At 36.0% G+C, this 19515-nt stretch overlaps 1 protein-coding gene, 1 non-coding gene and 1 pseudogene across 4 annotated transcripts; 2 read left to right on the top strand and 1 right to left on the bottom strand.

Annotated features, from left to right (window-relative positions):
- Positions 1-781: 781 nt before the first annotated feature.
- Positions 782-4345, bottom strand: LOC105177736 (UPF0496 protein 1-like). 3 transcript variants are annotated; one of them, XM_088885094.1, is made up of 2 exons: positions 2896-4345; positions 782-855 (listed from the first exon to the last, which is right to left on the bottom strand). In XM_088885094.1, exons 1-2 carry the CDS (start codon positions 4103-4105, stop codon positions 797-799), a joined length of 1269 nt encoding a protein of 422 aa, XP_088741220.1. In that variant the 5' UTR covers positions 4106-4345; the 3' UTR covers positions 782-796. The 3 variants fall into 3 exon arrangements, with proteins under 3 accessions (XP_088741220.1, XP_088741222.1, XP_088741221.1); XM_088885096.1 differs by lacking the exon at positions 782-855 and adding an exon at positions 1153-1713 and having other exon boundaries at positions 2896-4343; XM_088885095.1 differs by lacking the exon at positions 782-855 and having other exon boundaries at positions 2686-4341.
- A 1824-nt stretch (positions 4346-6169) lies between these two features.
- TRNAD-GUC (transfer RNA aspartic acid (anticodon GUC)) lies at positions 6170-6241 on the top strand. The gene has a single exon. It is a non-coding gene; the product is annotated as a tRNA-Asp (tRNA).
- A 4865-nt stretch (positions 6242-11106) lies between these two features.
- LOC105177738 (small polypeptide DEVIL 4 pseudogene) lies at positions 11107-11618 on the top strand (annotated as a pseudogene).
- Positions 11619-19515: the final 7897 nt, after the last annotated feature.

Genomic DNA, 19515 nt, shown 5'->3' with positions numbered 1-19515 from the left:
CCCAAGATCAGTAGAATTCGCCACAATTTTATATGCTGTTTCTCTAAGCAGTAAACAACACCTGGAATTTGTTCAAAATTACTTACATAAGAACAATAAATTTCTAAAGTTTCTTAATTAGTCTATATGACCAGAATTTTATGTTTCACTAAAGTACTAAAACATTAAACTGAAGTGATGAGTACTCAAATATCACATCTGCAAAAGGACCGAAACACCCCTCATTAAGGGCATTACAGTCATTTCGCGATCAGGATCCGCGTGTATTGTAGCAGGAGGGTCGCATTGGACCCGACCCGGATCGCGTACACCGACCGAAGACCCGGACAATGACCACCGTTCGATCGGAACGCGCACCGACAAGATAAGGCCACGTGACCCAGTACTTGCCGTACAACTGTGTATTATAAATAGACCACGACACGCCATAAATGAGGTAACTGATACGCATTAATTGAGACCGAACTCCTAGATCGAACCTATTTCATTCGACCAACCTAACTTGAGCGTCGGAGGGTCATTGTCGGGGACGTGCCCGACGAGCTCACAGTTCGTGTTTTTATTCTCAGGGAACCCAAAATCTGGTTTTGGACGAATTGGCAGTTCGAGTGGAGATCGAATCCCGAGATCGCATTATTCGACCCGGATCATGAAGGAACTTTTAGATGAAATATTTGGACGGGGTTAAGACAATAGACTAATGTTTCATCCATAACGTTTACATGGTTAGTTTATCCTAAGGGTATTTCTAAGACTCTCCCACTCCAGTGGTGTATTCTCAGCCCTTTTGAACTACTTAAAGATACAGTGATCCAACACCACCCTTCTTTTTTTCCAAATTCCTCAGAGTTGAACCTGAAAATTGAGAGAAATATGCATCATATGAATCTCATGCCTTCTTCTCGGCATAAATGAGGCTTTCGATTCGACTTTCGTCGGTACTTATGTTCTTTGTAGGCATTTGAAGGTCTAACCATGAGAGTCTACTACTTCAATTTAAATCAAACCTGCTCTTGGATTAGAGAAAATACAGAATTTGAACAGCACAAGTAGGAGACTATCAACTCTGTCTCATCATTAGCATCTTTTTTTCTGGAGGAATCCAAATACTGCATTTCAAGTTATGCAAAATAGCTCCAACATTTACAGGACAAATCTGAGAGTACCTTCAACATTATCATCTCAAGATGATGTTAAAGTTAGAGCACAATGGTTTTTACAACACAACACCTTAGCATCAAACAATTTGATCACCGTAACAATACAATGACTTCATGCTAATATTTCTTCTTATCATATATAGAACAGAACTCTAGAGCAGAAAGAAAAAGGACAGGCACAATCAGAGGCCATCCTTGCTCATCTGCTTTCTACATCGCATTCTGCATCTTAATCCATTGATTTCTGTAATTTGGCAATGTTTTTGTGGAACAATGCAGTAAAACAAAGGACAAGGAGATAAATACAAAGAGGATTACAAGGTTCGACTAAGTGAAGCTTTGTGCACAGGTAAAACTTGTGTACGGGCTCAAAATTTTAGACGTCTCGATGTTTGCGTTACTTATACAGAGACTGTCAGTTAACACATGGAGACTGGAGTAATGCTATTGCAATCTCAACCCAAGGCTTCTGTATATGGAACGAAGGATTTAATCTTTATTTGCTTGTTTGGATTGAGCAAAAGATGTTCGGCTTGAAGTCTCTTTCACTAATCTGTCATGAGGTAGTGAGTTATTTGAAATCACATAGTTGACAGACATATAATCCATCATAGGACATCCCAACAAAACACATGTACATATAATTGGACAATTTCCTAGCAGTGAAGATGCATTTATAAAATTAGAAATATAGATCCTCAATCATTAGCAATTATTAAAATGAAATTTCTCGCAATTTGTTAAAAGATAACAGAATTTTTTTCTCGCAAAAAATATCTCAACAGTATAGTGTTTTTGCAAAACTTTTAGCCACCAACTCTAAGCTTTATGCAGCATATATATAAGTAGGAAAACAATATGATTGTCTTTGGAGACGGCTTGTGTACATTAATCTTACACAATACCGTCATAATAGGTAGAGCAAGGCAATGGTGTAATATGTAGCTTTATTGCTGCTGAAAGGTGGATGAATTTTTACCAACATATGCCCAAACTACAACAGAAATAGCCAAAAAGAGCTGTCTTTGCTCATTATCTGTCCATTAAAGTTATCCACAATCAAAAGGATTTGAGAAGCAGACGTAACAATAATGATTTCATCCATAATTACAGCCCTAATATTAGTTCACAGCAGGGAACAATGAAAGCAAACTTTTCTCCCAAAACGAGGAAGTCGACTTTGTGACAAATCTATAATAAAACTCTCAACAGCATACCAATGTAGATGGATCAGCATCATTTACTCAACAGTAAAAGATGGTTGGAACCCAACATGCCATCATGCAGATGTTGGCAAGAATTGACAAATCACCACATGTGTCCACTCTGGCAGGTGCAACACATGCCAGTTCCTGTCTTACTCTCAAACAGCCACTTTATCATGTCGTTTCTTGTTAACACATGAAGCAGTTTATCTCCAAGGAAAGATACTTCCATTGGCTAATTACAATGTGTGTGCACACAACTCTGTTAGGTAAAACTGAAGGAAACTCCATTATCAAATGACCTAAATTTAGAACTCCCATTCACAACCTTAATGATCAATGATCCATTCTTTAATTTCTATAACTGAAGTAATTTAACTTATCACAAGATAAAACATAATCCTATTCTCATTTCTGGAAAGGATACATTTTAAAAATGAACATAATCAGCATTTCTTTACACATTTACTGTAATCTGCATACTTTAAACTAAGCCAGCAGAAGCTAGTTCAGGCATCAGGAAAACATACCAATGTCCTGACTCGAGCCACTGGGATGATTGATAATCCTCCGCAATATTAATGTTCTTGCCATTCTGGTTTCTTGAGTACACTTATTGGCGTGCTCACTCAAATCATGGATAGTCTTGATAAAGCTATCCACCTTCTTTCTAATCTCCTCTACTGCAATCACCACCGCCTCCTCCCCCCTCATTGCAAAATCGGCATTCGCCAACAAAGCCTCAATCTCAATCTGAAACTTGTCAACGAGCACTCTTATGCTATCCAAATCCTTAATAACAATGTAACTACCTATTTGCATTGAGCTAATTATCTCCCTTTGACCCATCAAGTCCCTCTCACACTTCTTCCAAATCGAGTTAAGCCATCTCCCCATCGATCCTAACGGCACGGCAGCTGCGGCTGCCAGAGCCGTCACAACCGGTGGAGCAGTGACGGCAGCCGCCACCACCGAGCATATCAGAACTGATGTAAAAGCTACTACGAATATCACATTAGAAACCTTCCTCCACGCCTTCAATTTCCTCAACTTCCTATCGAGCTTCCGCTTCTTGGCTTGCAATCTCTCCAACATCAGAAGCTGCCGTGCATAAACTGAATTAAAAACCTTAAAGAACTCCAATGTAAACGGATCCCCCGCCGTTCTAAAATTCCTTAATTCCTCCAGAGTTCTTGTATAATTCTTGACTGAACCTTCTTCACTAACAGCATAATGTTCTTCCTGGAACTTACGAAGGGCAACGTTAATAATGGACTCGATGTGGCCGGCGCGTTTAAGGCAGGCGTCGAGTGAAGTGCAGAAATCTAAGGTTAAAAGGCTGTTTTCGAAGTAATCATCGACGAGATCGGATAATTCTTTATTTTTCCAAATGTCCCTTTTGTTCTGGAGGATGATTTTGACAACTTCTTGATTCATTTCAAGTAAGAGTTCGGTAACTTCGCTGAGGGAGTCGAGGGAGAGGGACCGAACCTCGAGGCCTACAGCTATGGAGTTGATGGCTCGGCTGGTACGGACCTGTAGAGTAGAGTCGAAGGTCCGGATATCAGGATCGGCGTGGCACGCGGCTTCGTATGAGCTCAGATCGGCGTTTGATGGGTTCGCCGGCTGTGCGTTGGAATTGGAGCTGGTGGGGTCTGAGATACTTCTAGCTGGAGGCTCCGGCGGCCGGGGATGACGGGTACTGCTGCTTCGGTTACCTCTGCTGATCTGACTGCCCATTGTGGAGCTATTTTGCTGTGTGGATGTGTAATGGGAGAAGAACTCCAGGGAAGATTAAGGAAGTAGGAAGAGAAGCGAGCGAAGTTGACTGAAATTCTTGAATATTGACACTTTTGACATTAGTGTGTGTGTAGAAAAAGAAAGCACGCGGAAGTAGAAAATAATGGTATGGTTGGTTGAAGATTAGTCGTTTGTCTGATTATTACTAACTTCTGCTGCTGCTTCTCCTTGTGCTTCCTTCCGGGTAGATTCGTTTTCGTTGTCTCTGGATATTTGAATAAGCTTATAAATACAAATTTGACTATGTCAATATATATCCAAATTTTAGCTCATCGATTAATCTGCGATCATCTCAGTTTACTACAGTTATTTCTTGTTTGATTTCAATTTGACAAATATATATATATATATGTATTTTTTTAAGTGGTAAATACATATATGATTACATTGCTATCTCCGATACATCATTATAAATAAAAGTAATAAATAATTACGATAATTACATATTTAGTGTGATTAGACATACAATCTTCATATTATTTATTTTACCTCAATTTTAATTATTAAACTAAATTATTATTTATGTCTAAAGAGAGAGAGAAAGAGTTAAATTCATTTTGACTCCTTGTGTTATGGAAAAATATCAAAAAAAATTCTGTAAAATTTATATATCACAAATCACACCTATATTGTTAACAATGACTCACACAGTCCACTGATCTTCTTGGACCTAATTTTTCAAGGACAATGACTAAAATGCCCCTCCTAATCAACCTGGTTAATTAGAGTCTATTAAAATATATCTATGTCTAATATAAATATATATAATATAAAATTAAAATTTTTATATAGGAAAAAATATTTTATATAGAAAAAATTATTTTTTTAGTCCCTTAAATATGTTCAATATTAGTTTTAGTCTGATAATTATGCTCATTTTTTATAAATTCATTAAGTTTCAAAATTGATAAAACTTAGTCTTTCAGTAGTCAAAATTTTGATTTTTGACCGAAAAATAACATAATATGCTAATTAGATATTTGTTGGGGGATTTTAGTCCTACATGATTTTAAAGAATGAGTTGAATGACATGTTATATAATTATATTATATGTATTATTATAATTTATAAAATAAAATTATTATTTTAAAAAATAAATAATCAAACCCCCCAAACCACCTCATGACCTGCTCCCGTTTCCCCCTTCCCCACCCGCCTACGCACCTCCTTTACCCCTAGAGGGCGCGATGCCTGTCGCCTAGATGTTCGTCGCCCTTGCTTGCGATAGGCGACGATGATCACCATCGCACAGTGATTAGGAAAGCGCTGGCCGTGCCCTCCCTCTGCAGTTTGCCGTTGTTGCTATTTTTTTAATTTTAATTTTTAATTAATTTAATTAAAAAAATATTATATTAAAAATATTAATATAACTATATAATTATATCAAAAATATTATTTTATTATTAATAAATATTTATATATTATTTAAGATTTATTAAATTATATTATTTATTATATAATATTATATATTAGATTGGAGAGAAAGGCAAAATTATTAAAAAAAATGCACTTTCTAGACTCAAAATCTCAGTCAACATGCGTATACCATACACTCTTACCCGGGAAATTTTGATTTTTTTTTTATTTCACAAGAGATGTAATTAATACTTTATTTTTCTCAAAAAAAAATTTAAGCATCCCAATATCACATGGGATTCTTGAATTTTTCCTATATATATATATATGTATTCATAAGCAGTAAAATTTAGGAGTACTTGAAGAAATTATGAATAGTTGAACTGCAGAGGTAGGTGTCAACCCTAAAAGCTTTGTTTGATTAGTCGCATCCCACTTTTTTGATAAAGTAAAATAAATAAGTATTGATGTATGTATACATCTAATAATTGATTGAGATACTATTTTATTATATATTAATAAACTTAATTATTTTGACTAAAAGAATCTTGATTCAAAAAGTATGGTCAACCCGACACGAGTATCCAGAGTTATACGCCTTGACTTGTCATTTTTTGTTAGAATAGTTTGTCAAAGGAATATCAAGAAGTCGTTGTAGTATAGTGGTGAGTATTCCCGCCTGTCACGCGGGTGACCCGGGTTCGATCCCCGGCAACGGCGTTTTTAATCTATTGTTTTAGTCGATGGGTTTATGGGTTTTTCTTAGCACTACATGTCGTTTATTGAGCTACACAGGCCCAAACTAATGTCTATGTTTCAGATTGGAAATTACTCTTAAAACAAGCAGCCCATAAATATCAGTGAGCTGTATGGGTTAACAGATTGGATATGGGCTGTAATGGTTTTATGTTTTCGATTTCGTTAGCGAATGTTTCTTTTATTTTGTTCAGAAGCCTATACTGTGAAGTTCACACACTTAAGTTTTACAATAAATTTCGTTTGTCAATAGAAATTACTTGTTCACTTTAGTAGAAATCGATGATAAAATAATATTATTGAATTAATATACCCAAACAAGTGGTACATACAAAGTTGGCAATGCTCAAAGAGGGAGATCATGACAAGGATCCGTTGGATGATGGTGCATGGCAAGCTACGTGGCGGGTGTACGTGTAGGTTTTGAGGATTGGTAGACAGTGTTGGTGTCTTGTGGGTATTTCAGGCTTGGGTCTTGATAGTGTGGTACTTTGTGGGAAGTCTTCAGACAGATGCGCAAGGATGTGCGCGCATGGGCGAGCTATGCGCCTATGTGTGGGAGATGGTCGACAACCGGCGCACAATCAACACCATTTTGCGGCATTTCTTGGTAGATTGACAGATTGTGTGCGCAAGACATATTGCGTGATTCCTCGGTAGGATGGCAAACGATGCGCTCAAATGGTCGACAAATCTTGGTGATCTCGTCAACGGTCAAGTTTTGGTGATTGGTTGCGTGGGGGTTGAAGCAAATGGCATAGAGAAGCTTGTGCCAGGTGGTTGTGCGATGAAAACTGCCTATCTACACGCAGATGGCAGGCTGCAACTGTTCAAGATATGTTTGCCGAATTCCTTTTATGTTGAAGGCAAAGAAAGCAAAAGAAGGAGACAAGATTCGGAGCTGCTCATAGTCTAGGCCATAGCCTTTGAAGTTTTAAGCCATCATCTTCTTCAAAGGCAACAAAACGAAAGGGAAGACTAATACTTTCGTTTTATCCATTCGGGAAGTACAGTAAGAAGAAGATTAGCGCTACAATTATAGATAGTTTTTCCTAGTAGTTTGGGGGTGTCAAACTGCAATACTTGTACTTTAATTGCTTAGCCAATCTTGTATGTTTTTGTAAGCAGTTTCGTCAGTTCATCATGGAAACCATCAAGTTGACCCTCCGCGATTCTCAAGCCAACGGAGCATGACCTTTTCCCAGTAGCTTGCCGTACTGGACATCAACCCCCTGGTATTTGGTAGTCCTTGAAGAATGAGATGATGGAACTTCGCCAGCAGGTAGCAAAAGAGACCATGCCTGCTGGGTGGGGCATCCCTTTCAGCAAACACATCATGATGGAAAAACTTCCTGCTCACTTCCGAGCACCTTCACACCTACCTGCTTATGACAGTGCTACTAATCCAACTGAGCATATCCATAAGTTTTAAAATGCAGCCTTGCTGAACAGGTTATACCGATATCAAATGTCGTGTTTTCTTTACTACACTAATGAATTTTGCCCAACAATAGTTCGACCAGCTTCCAGCTGGATCAGTAGATTTTTTGCAGAATTTAGTTCCCTCTTCCAACACCAGTTTGCTAGCAGCTAGAGGTGTAGGAAGTCAGCTATTAGCCTTTTTGGAATCAAGCACGAAGAGAACGAAACTTTGAGGACTTATATCCAATGTTTTAACACAGCTATACTGGAATTCCCCATGGCCCACCAAGAGGTGCTTGTCAGTGCATTTACCCAAGGACTTCGTGGAGGAACTTTATTCGAATTCTTGGTTAGGAAGCTAGCTTCATATCTTTTAGATGTATCGAGCAGAAAAATATATGAATTTGGAGGATGCTTGGCTGGTAAACAATAATAGACATGATAGGTGGAAATAAGGTGAGTCGTAATTTACCCGCAGGCCCAGATGAAAATCTCAAAGACGTTTCAATCCCCTTGATCGAAAGAATGACCACTACACACCTGTCATAACCAATCCAGAATGCTTATAGCGATTGATCGACTCCCTGCCTTGTAGTGGCCTAAAGGCTCTGAGGAGGGTTCTCGGCTCCCAAAATCTAAATATAGTGTATAAAATTATAAAGTTGGCCGTTTGCCAGTAACTTACTTGTGTTGCTTTATTTATTGAGTAATCTTGCTTGTTTGCATACATTGTGCAGATGATCTTTATTCAAACTCTCCAAATCATACACAAGTAAGAATGTATGAGTAAACGGGGACTAGCTTGTGGTAAGTTAGGCAACATAGTGGAGGTTAAAATTTTCACTGTGTTAAAATTGCTATAACAACATATATATTAACAATTAATCAAGTACCAACAATTTGACATCCAAAATGTATTATTATTTGGCACAACATCGAGTGTTTTTTAAATATAAACTGCATTCTGAATTATATATATATATATATATATATATATATATATCAAATTTAACAAATTCTAAGTGTACTATAATGTTGTTCTAGTTTGGACCAAAAATATGTTGTCTATAAGCATTAGATTCAAGATGATATATCTGATGAAGACATATAAGGATTCTAGCTAGCATTTGTTACTAGTGCCTTAGAACTTTACCCATTTCGTTATATTCCTATATAATTATAGGCAAAATGAAATATAGTAATTACTTATACAAATTTAAATAAATAAATGAAATTGGACTTGGAAAATTACTTAAATCCGCAAGGTGGGTTGCACTTTGCATTCAGACCAGAAGGGGATGGACACAACAGACAAGAAAATCGAAAACCCTGATTCTCAGACACACCAAAATCCAAAGACGATTTCCATCATTAACCCAGATTAACTGAACTTGGTTAATCATTAATCCATAATCTTACTTCCTCAACAAACCACTCCCCAATCATTCATTGAATTGCAAATTCCGGCGCTGTCTGTGTTCGCTAGTTTCTGTACAAATCAAAACAAAGATTCTACCACGTACCTATTAGGTTTCATTAATGGAATCTAACCGTACTTATATTAATCAGTGATTAACAACGAAACCCTAAAAGCTGCGGGAATTTAAACCAGCAGAGAGAAAGATCCAGGAAGTCGAGGAGGTGGGCGTGTCCCTCACGTGCTGATCACGTGCTGACATGTCCTCCTTGTACCGTGCAGCCGTGTCTTGTTTGCGTAATTATTTATTACATTACCACATTCAGTTTTGAGGATGAACCAGGTTGAAACACTTGGACCAAGAACCTGGTCCACTGTTTGAAATTCCAGTGAGTTAGAGTGTATTTTAATCATCCTTGTCCCCCTCTCCTGATCAAGGTATTTTTATTGTTCATTAATATGGTTAGGACCTACAACCATTGGAGAGCAACAGATGACGACGACTAGCATTGTCATGCCTAGACTAGCTGATCATCAACACTTTTCCCTTGTCTCTGACTAAGATATTTTCGTCAGTCGATTCCTATCTTCACTGTATATAATATTTTGGAAACAGAAGAAAAGAAATAGTGATAGAGAAAGGAGATCAAAAGAAAAAGGAAAGGTGAACAATTCCAAAAAGGAAGAACAAATATCCAACTTACCATATCAGCACGGACCTGGTGAATTATTAAGATAATCTTGGCCAGTTGATCTTGGTGGGTCACCAAGGAATAAAGTAGTAATTTTTTTCCCTATCTACTAAATTAGCATGAATTTAGTTCCAATTTTTCATTTATGTTAATGACAAAAGCTTGTAAATATATATTTATCTAATTTAATATAAATTTATTATTATTTATTTTTTAATTTATTAATTGAATTGATGTGTTCATAAGTTATAACGTGTATTTATTTCGAATGCTGCAATAAATGATGGGGAGCAGTGCAAAACAAAACATTATTGGATTTGTGAAATTAAATAAAATTAAATTTTGGACAGAAGGGAATGGGCAGAGCAGTAATTAAATTGAAGGAGCACTAAGCAAAACATGTTTAGGACTGCCCCTAATTCCAAGAACAAGTGTTGATAAATAAATGGAGTGTTGTTGGAATTAAAGGAGGGCATTGGATCCAGCTGGAACCGCATCTCAGTTCCAGTTCGGGGATGAAACCTTCTTACGTTATTAATGTAATAATTTAAGTGGTGAGTGATGTCTGTAGACTGTCCCTATTCAGGAGTACCTTTTTTTCTGAAATGTGCATTAAAATATGCAGTTCACAAGTTCAGCAGTGTTGAAGTATCACTTCTGCTGTAAATTTTTGACTGGCTTATCTGTACCAAATTTACAACAAAAGTCACACTTCAACTCACCCTAATGTCTTTACAAAAGAGGATAAAACAATCATTACTTAAAAAACAAAAACTGCGAATTATGTTACGTTAGCATATTATAGCCCAAATACTAACGTGAATCAGATCATATACCAAAAAAAAAAAAAAGGAAAAATCCTCTAAATTCAAATTAGGGCTCTTTTCTAATTTTAATCAAAATACTGATTAAATGTATGGTGGATATTTATCAGATTAGATAAATGAGAACTTTTTGTTGGTACACAAAAAATTGAGTCGATTGCAACACATGAAGAAGAAAATTAAAAGCGTGATAGCTCCATCACCTACACTTTAGAAAGCGTTGAAATCAGTTTGGGGGAAAGAAGGATAAATAGGAAAGGTAGAAAAAAAGACTAGAAAAGGAAGCAGGAAAACTTTCGTGGTAACCTGATAACATATTTATCTCTTGGGGGCCGACCAACTATCTTGGAGGATGATACCTGCATTAATGTTGCTATAGATGATGACGTGGCACACACAGTATGGGCCAACCCCCCCCCCACCCCCACCCCAACTCCTCCTTCGCCCATTATAAGAGAAGAGCCCCTTCTCTTCTACTTCATACTCAACACACTTTCCATACAATATCCAATTAAACCCATTCTGCAGCTTCTACTTCTCATCATTCTTGAACAAAAACAACCACCTTAGCAGCAGCCAAACACTACTTCCCTCATCATCCTTCGAAGTTATTAAGGTTAGTGTATATGGAGATGAAAATGGGGAATGCAGCAGCATCAGTGGAAAGATCAAAGAAGAGATTATCAAGCAGAAGATTAGGGAGGTTTCTCAAGGAGCAGAGAGGAAGGCTGTACATTATGAGAAGATGTGTGGTGATGCTGCTTTGCTGGCATGACTGATTAATTACAGAGCAAGAATTAGCCTAGTGATTCATTAGGAGATAATTCAAAGGGTTTTGCTCCTAATTATAGTTTACTTTCCACTTTGTTGGGGCTTCCTTTGGTTTTGTGATTCAATTGTAAATACCAACAGGGAAATGTTGTTCAGATCACTTCCCTCTTAGTAATCTTGTAGCATTAGTTTATCAAAATTAATCAGTTTTTCCATCTGCTTTATTAGGAATTTACTCTTATAAGATCCCTTGATAAGAATGAGTAATTTTTAAAATTTATTTGTCGATGTGAAGACTGTATTGATAATCTATAAGTACCTCTACAAACGAACTGCGCAACCGTGACTAGAATTGGAACAAACCAAACTTTAAAAAGAAAAAACACACACACAAGAATTAACATTGAGCATCATCTGTTAGGACAACAACAACTAAGCAAGAAGCATAAGACAATAAAATAAACTTTTTTTGACAACATTAAAACTATAGCAATGAGATCATAGAAAGGAAGAAAACAAGAACCACTTTAACGATGATACTGAAAATTAGGACATACAGAGACCACCCTGTAGTTCCAGTTTCCTTTGGTTTTTTGTATGGAATGAGGAAAGGAGCATTTGTGCTTGAAAGGTGCTGCTATATTCATGGGAGTTACCTTTCTGAAAAGCGGGTTGGAGATGGCATGTGAGGTTGTTCCCCATGAAAGGACATCAGATTGTCCTTATTCTATCAACTTTGTCTTTCCTTTTGGCCCTAGATTTTCTATTCCTTTTTAGCTTCAATCATCATATTATTACCCGACGTCCAACATCTATGTGCAACTGTAGTGGGATCTGTACCTTGTTTCACAATCAGACTACTACAACAACTTTGTTGTCCAAATTAAATCTATATAGTCCATCGTCCTATCCAATTAATTACGTATTTTAATTATATCATTCTTCTAATTCAATTGTATCAAGTATGTCATAAACAATTTTTTTATATAAATAATTTGAGTTTGATTGATAATAGGGAAGAACTGAAAAACTCGTGATCTAAACATACTTCACACATTACAAACTAAAAAATCATTTCTCTTTTAATTGCCAAAAGTCCTTCTTTACAATGTTTGAGGGGTATTTATACTACCCCAAGCAATTAATGTGGACCAACCATCTACGTCTCGACACAATTTTCTTACTAAAACTAGTTTAATAATTACAGATTTATTAAAAAAAATAATAATAATCTCCTTCTCTTAATACTTTACTGGAAATAGTTTTTACATTCCTAATCTGATTTTTACCTCCACCGATCAGATTATTCACTCGTTAAATTAGAACGCAAAAGCTCGACAACTGAATTTGTAGGAATCAAAAAGCCCATAGTAAAAGTTCCGACCGGCCGGATTAATTATCCTATATTCGAGTTCATTCATTTTCCTCAAAAAATGCTCATGGAAGACTAAATAGAGTAAAGTGTAAAAATAATTTGTTTTTAATAATTGTGTAAAAATATAAAATAATATTGGAGAGATGAAACCAATGCTTAGGCTAGATATTTCCACATGGAAACGACTAAACATATTTGCACTTTGCCCCTCTGAAGCGGTGGGCAAAGTTTTTGGGTTTCAGTTTCGGTCCCAAAGGTTGACAGATATTACGAGTGGGCCTCACCCATCCAATTCCAATATGCCAATCCAAGGTGCACGTGCGAGTCATGTACCATTGCAGACTAGTCGGAATCAAACAGTCCTACTTTCTATTTTGTTGTTTTAAATAAAGGCCGTGTGTTCCTCAACTACTTTTGCTCCCACTACCCACCGGGACACATCGTGTTTCATTAACTTTATAATTGGTTATCGTCCTGCCCAATAAATAATTTTAGTCGAATTCAATATATTATTATTTAAATTTATTTAAACTAATATTAAATTTAAAAGATTGTTGAATTTAGTTGAAATTATTGCTCCAAACGAATTCAAATAAGTTTTAATTGAATCGAGTTTCAGTAATTTGATCTTTTTTTTCTAAGTATAATCTATTATTTTTGTATTAATCGCATTGAGTTCAAGTCGAGCATTAAAATGAACTTATATTGATTAAGTTCAGTCGGATGTCGAGTGGCTTCATTTAGTTTTATATCCTAATCATCCTACTATTTCATTTTTTTTAATTTACTTAAAATTTCACATATAAAATTCTTTTGAAATTTCCTGTGACCCTTACTCATATACACCTTTCGATTTAAGGGAAGTAGATCATCTGTCTTGAGAAAATTCTTAAATGAATTATTTTAATATTCTTATCCCATAGTTAAGGCTGATAACAGGTTGAAATTAGATTTGAACTCGCCTCATTTTGGCAAGATACCCCAAGTCTGATTTATATATTTTATTAGGATACACTTATGTAAAGTATATATATACATTTATGAAAAATTATGTATATTTATATATAATACAAAAAGTTAATATTTTTATAAATGAAATAATGATAATATAAAATATTTTATAAAAAGATTTAATGCTAAGTACTATGTATTTAAGATTTTTTAATATTCTAAAGCCTAAAATGTATACATAAAAATTTATTAAAAAATATATAAAGTTTTGATAATATTATTTTTCATATATATAAAGTTGTAACAGTATTCTTTTAAAAACATATTTTTAATATTTTAAAATTTTTTCAACTGGCTCCATTTAATCAGGTCTCTAATAAAAAAAAATTTAGATTGGTTAGATCCCTATTTCTGACAAACCCATTGAAGAGCTTCGACTCGTTGTCGTCCTTATCCATTATTTAACGTTTGAATTTAGTGAATTATTGAAAAAGCGAGGCAACAGAAAACAAAGAAAAAAAAGGGGGAGGGGGGGGGGGTGGTATAAGGGTCTTGCATATGGGAGTTGAGGAAAAATAATGTTGGGTAGTAGATACATAATTATTGTGTTTTATTCACTAAATTTAGAAGAAGAAAAAAATCAAAGACAGGGGCATTAAAGTTTTATATCCACCAAAAAACACGTGCGTGATTGGTCAAAGTGACAGCTTGTAGTGTGTGTTGGGCATGAATGCATTTCTTCATTCCCCATTCCCCTCCAACTCCCAAGTCCAGAGTCCAGACTCCACTTCCCCTGATGCTGATCAGTGTGCGACTGGGGCTCGGCCTGGGGGTTCTTTCCTCCCTCCCTCCCTCCCTAAAGGCTGCGGCTCCACCATTCTTCGCCTGTAATCACGCGCACATGACTCAAACCCTATCTATATATATATATATATATATATATATGTTGCTAGGAAGTGATGACGTGTCCCCAAGGGATCCACACACCCTTGCATCCAACCCAATCTCATATCGAAATTCAATTACATTCAAATCTATATAAATTAGTAGTACGGAGACCACGTAATTTTAATATTTTAAAGAGGTATTAATTAATAAATATGATTTGTTAATTTTTTAAAAAAACAATATTCGTCGAACCTAAATTATTTTCATGAATAAAAATATATATTGTATTGACTAATTGAATAATTTTCATACGACGTCACTAATTAAATATATTACATGCTCCTTAGGGGAAAAAAAAACTCATTGTACATGGTACATAATACTAATTAAAATTTAATGCAAGTTCATTTATGATAAGAAGCCAACTACTATATAAAGAACATCAAACATTCTTAATTAAAATTAGAGATGAAATACAGTTGAATTTAAATTTTAAAAAATAAATAATAATATAATTATATTTTATTAAGTTGTCCTAGTTATACGTATTTGTAATTTTGTAGAATTATTAATTAATAATATTGAAGGGATAATAAATTTATATAAGAGTTTTTCCAGAAAATTATTATCTTATTAATTTAACAAAATTATTCATTTAGACTTTGAGCGCAATTAGGAGCTACAAAATTTATCATTTTAGAAAAATGATTAACTTATTGAGTATTAATTATATAAATTTTAGTGTAAACTATGATCACCATATTATACGGCATTTTTATTATAAAAGGAAATGAGGGCCAGCCCATACTGCTATTTATAATACGATAAGCAGCCCAATGGGCCCAACCCAAAGGCCCCAACCCATGAGGAAGACGGGTCCGTATGAGTCCATTAAGAATTGGGAGTTGGACTTAAATGTTCAGACCGTGTGTGGCCCAACTTCCTGCAACTGGTTAGTGAGTCGAGCCAACTCGGCAAAAGCTTGACGCGAAAGTTGGCTACCGAGCTTTTTTTAATTATTTATATATTTTTATGTATTTAACTACATAATTATTATTGTATTAATTTACATTCAGAATTTAATCAATATTTTGTATTAAATTAAATAATATATATCAATATCAATCTAAAAATAAGCTTAATTAATATATAATTTAGTTTTTTATATTTTTTAGGGCAAATTGCAATTTTCGTCCAGTTTCTTATGCGCGGTGGCATTTCCAATCCAGGTCTTGCCCAAAATAGAATATTGGAACAGTAATTAAAAAAATTTGGCAATTTTAGGACAAATTACCCTAAATCGGCCGGAATTGTGCACGAGGGAGGCACGTGAGCTTTTCAAATTTGCCTGAAGCTGACGTGTCCGGTGATCTGCTTATGTGTTAAAAAAAGGGGGAGGGGGGAATGACGTGGCATCGCTGACGTGGAAAAAAAGCCACGTCAGCTTGCCAACGTGGACAGAATTAGAGGGAAAATAGGTAGCACGTCTGAAGCACGTGCTGCTGTCGTCTTCTCCCCTCTTTTACAGATTAGGGTAAAGAAAGAGGGGTAAATATTGAAGCCAAATACCTAAATTGTAGAGAAAGAAAAAGATTTAGAAACGCGATTACTGAGTTTTGGCACGAAGGAAAGGAAATTTCACTGCGGTAAAATCAATTGTGGGAAGATGGTCGTCATTCGCGCAGACAGGCATTTGAAAATGCCACCGCCTGCTTATCGTAAGTGGTTCCTCCATTTTATTTTCTTATTTTGCTTGCATTGTGCTTAGTGCTATCAGAGTATTATTTAAAGAAATTAAATTTGGTATTGTGAAAAGGGGAACATGGTCCCCTGAAGATGACTGTTCTTCGTCGTTTTGTCAGTGCATTTGTTTATTTTTTTTCTTTTTGTATTGCTATTTTCTAAAGGGGAAATGTGGTCCCCCATGAAATTACTATTATAATATTGGTGTTGGTATGGTGTGCTGTTATTTGTATGTTGCTTAGGTTTTTTTTTATGCTCTGTTTACAGACCCTGAAACAGAATCCATAACAGTAGCTGTGTACTATGGGGGTGAACTTAGAAACATGCCTGTTGCAGCTTGCATTGGTGGGAAATTACAGAAATTTGATTATGTGAATGTCACACATATGAACAGGCAAAATCTTGAACTGTTTGCTGAAAAATGTGGGGTTTCTGGGGAAGGAATCAGGTTTTACATAATTAAGGCAAATGATAGATACTATCAAATTTCATGTTATGATGGGAGTCAGTTCTCAGTGGATTTGGAGAGGAGAACTTGTACATGTAGATTGTGGCAGTTGTCAGGAATCCCTTGCAAGCATGCATGCAGTGCAATTTTTAATCAAAATTTACAACCTGAAGAGATGGTGCACCCTTACTACAATGTGGATACATACAAGTCAGTGTATGAGCCTGCTATACTACCAATAAGTGGTGAATTGCTGTGGGCTGAGACAGGCTTCATTCCTCCATTGCCTCCAAACTTTGGACGGGGTCCTGGAAGACCTGCTGGAGCAAGAAATAGAGAGCCTGATGAAGGTAAAGAAAAAGGTGGACAGAAAAATAAACAAATTAAACTCAGAAGGCAACATGTCAAACACCACTGCAAGATATGTGGTGAAGAGGGGCATAATGCAAAGGGATGTGCCTTATATAAGGACATGCAAGAACCTGGGCTTGATGAGATTCAAATGAATACATTGTTTTCAAAGGTACCTCAATATTCACTTTTATTTCTATAAATAATCTGTTGTATACATATAAACTAATGTACTCTTTTGTATATTAATTTTTATTTTCAGGCAGGTTCATCATCTACAGGTAATACAAGGAAGAGGAGACATTCTGTGTATGAAGATCCAAATAGGGTAAGTCTGCTAACTTTTTATGGGTGTTTAATCCTATTTTGCAAATTGATTGACACTGTGTTCAATGTTATTGAATTAGGTGACTATGCCTACTACAAATAGTGGAGTAAATGATCCTGCTACAATTTTACCTCCAATTGTGGAACAACATGAGCCAATGCAACATGATTTGGAGCCAGAAATACTGACAGAACCTGGCCCTACACCCACTCCACCATGTGTTCAAGGGCCTACGATGTACGAACAATTGCAGATGACCAACGCAAACATGTCCTTCCAACCCCAAGTGACATTGCAACCTAGACTCAACATCAGGGCACCTCCTCCAATGACTGGTACCAGTTTCATGCCCTGTTTTTCAAGCAGGCCAATAGCTCCTATTTCCAAGACAATAGTGAAGGAGCATGGGAGAAAGTGGGTTGACATCTCTAAATGGCCTTCCCAAAGTTCAGATGATCACGGTCAAAAGTAGTATGTGTCAGTTAATGAGTTTTTGTGAACAGTTTGTGGTGGTAGGAATGCAGTTAGATGATGAGTTTTTGTAAACAGTTTGTGGTAGTAGGAATGCAGTTAGATGATGAGTGTTTGTGGATAGTTTGTGGTAGTAGGAATGCAGTTAGATGATGAGTGTTTGTGGATAGTTTTTGTGGATGAGTTTTTGTGGATATTGTGCAAGTGAAATGTAAGAATTTTGACAGAAATTATGAGTTGCAGAAATTATGACTTCAATGTTAATTGTTCTATTTTTTGTTTGCATTGTTGAGTTTTTTGTTTGCAGGAATTTGATCAGAAATTGCAATGTATTTTTCCAGAAATTATGACATTTTTGTTAGCAGAAAGTTTGCCAGAAATCATGAGTTCACAGTCCATGTACTTGCAGAAATTATGAGTTCACAGTCCAAGTCACATAAACTCTGTTTGCAGAACTTTCATTACACATAACCAAATGTTTAAATATGGATTTGTAATACAATTGATTGAAAGATGAGACTAAATATAATATATTCAAAACAGGGATATATTCCATTACACATAACCAAGTGATTACATATGGATTTTGTAATGTAATACAAGAACTTCAAAAACACTAAATACAATACATTCAAACACTTACAAATTAAAAATAGTACATATGAACTAAGCCTAACCATCTTCTTCATCATCTACACCCTACATTTTTCTTGTTGCTTCTTCGAACACAATCCAACACTCACCCAAATGCATATTATGCAAACAACCAACAAAACAATTGTCAGTCTCCAAAGTCTTCCATGCCTGAAATTTAATTTCAAAATTTCAGCTTCCATTTCATTCTTCTTGCGCAATAAACCTGGAATAATTGCACGCGCCCTTCTACACATTGGAGGGTCCTCCCAATCAAAAAAACCACACCCACCCATCTACAATCAGTTAAGAAGATAAGAAAAATTAACAATACAATGAGGAGAAAACTCAGCTACGTGGAGATGAACAAAATAGAAAAACACACTTACATTGTAGTTTTTACATGAATGGAATCTCCTTCCAGGATTCATCTCAGTCCATGAGGTCTGAATCACTGTCCTCTTTCCACAATAGCATTCGACGAGGGATGAAACACTGCTCATCTTCAATTCCTTGCTCAATTTCTCTTTCAATCGTTGGCTTGGCTTGGGAGCGAATTTTTTCTAGCAAAGATTGGGAGCGAACTAGGGTTCTTGTAAAGCACAGATTGGGGGTAAGCAATCAATTTTGTTTGCAGAAGAAAGCGTGCGATTTTTAACAATGGGCAAGCTGACGTGGCTTTTTTTCCACGTCAGCGATGCCACGTCATTCCCCCCTCCCCCTTTTTTAACACATAAGCAGATCACCGGACACGTCAGCTTCAGGCAAATTTGAAAAGCTCACGTGCCTCCCTCGTGCACAATTCCGGCCGATTTAGGGTAATTTGTCCTAAAATTGCCAAATTTTTTTAATTACTGTTCCAATATTCTATTTTGGGAAAGACCTGGATTGGAAATGCCACCGCCCATAAGAAACTGGACGAAA

Source organism: Sesamum indicum, linkage group LG9 (genome assembly GCF_026168435.1).
Source record: "Sesamum indicum cultivar Baizhima isolate 11 linkage group LG9, ASM2616843v1, whole genome shotgun sequence".
In the NCBI taxonomy this organism is placed as follows: Eukaryota; Viridiplantae; Streptophyta; class Magnoliopsida; order Lamiales; family Pedaliaceae; genus Sesamum; species Sesamum indicum.
Note: the sequence above shows the minus strand (reverse complement) of the source record. Positions and strands in the feature narration are given on the sequence as shown.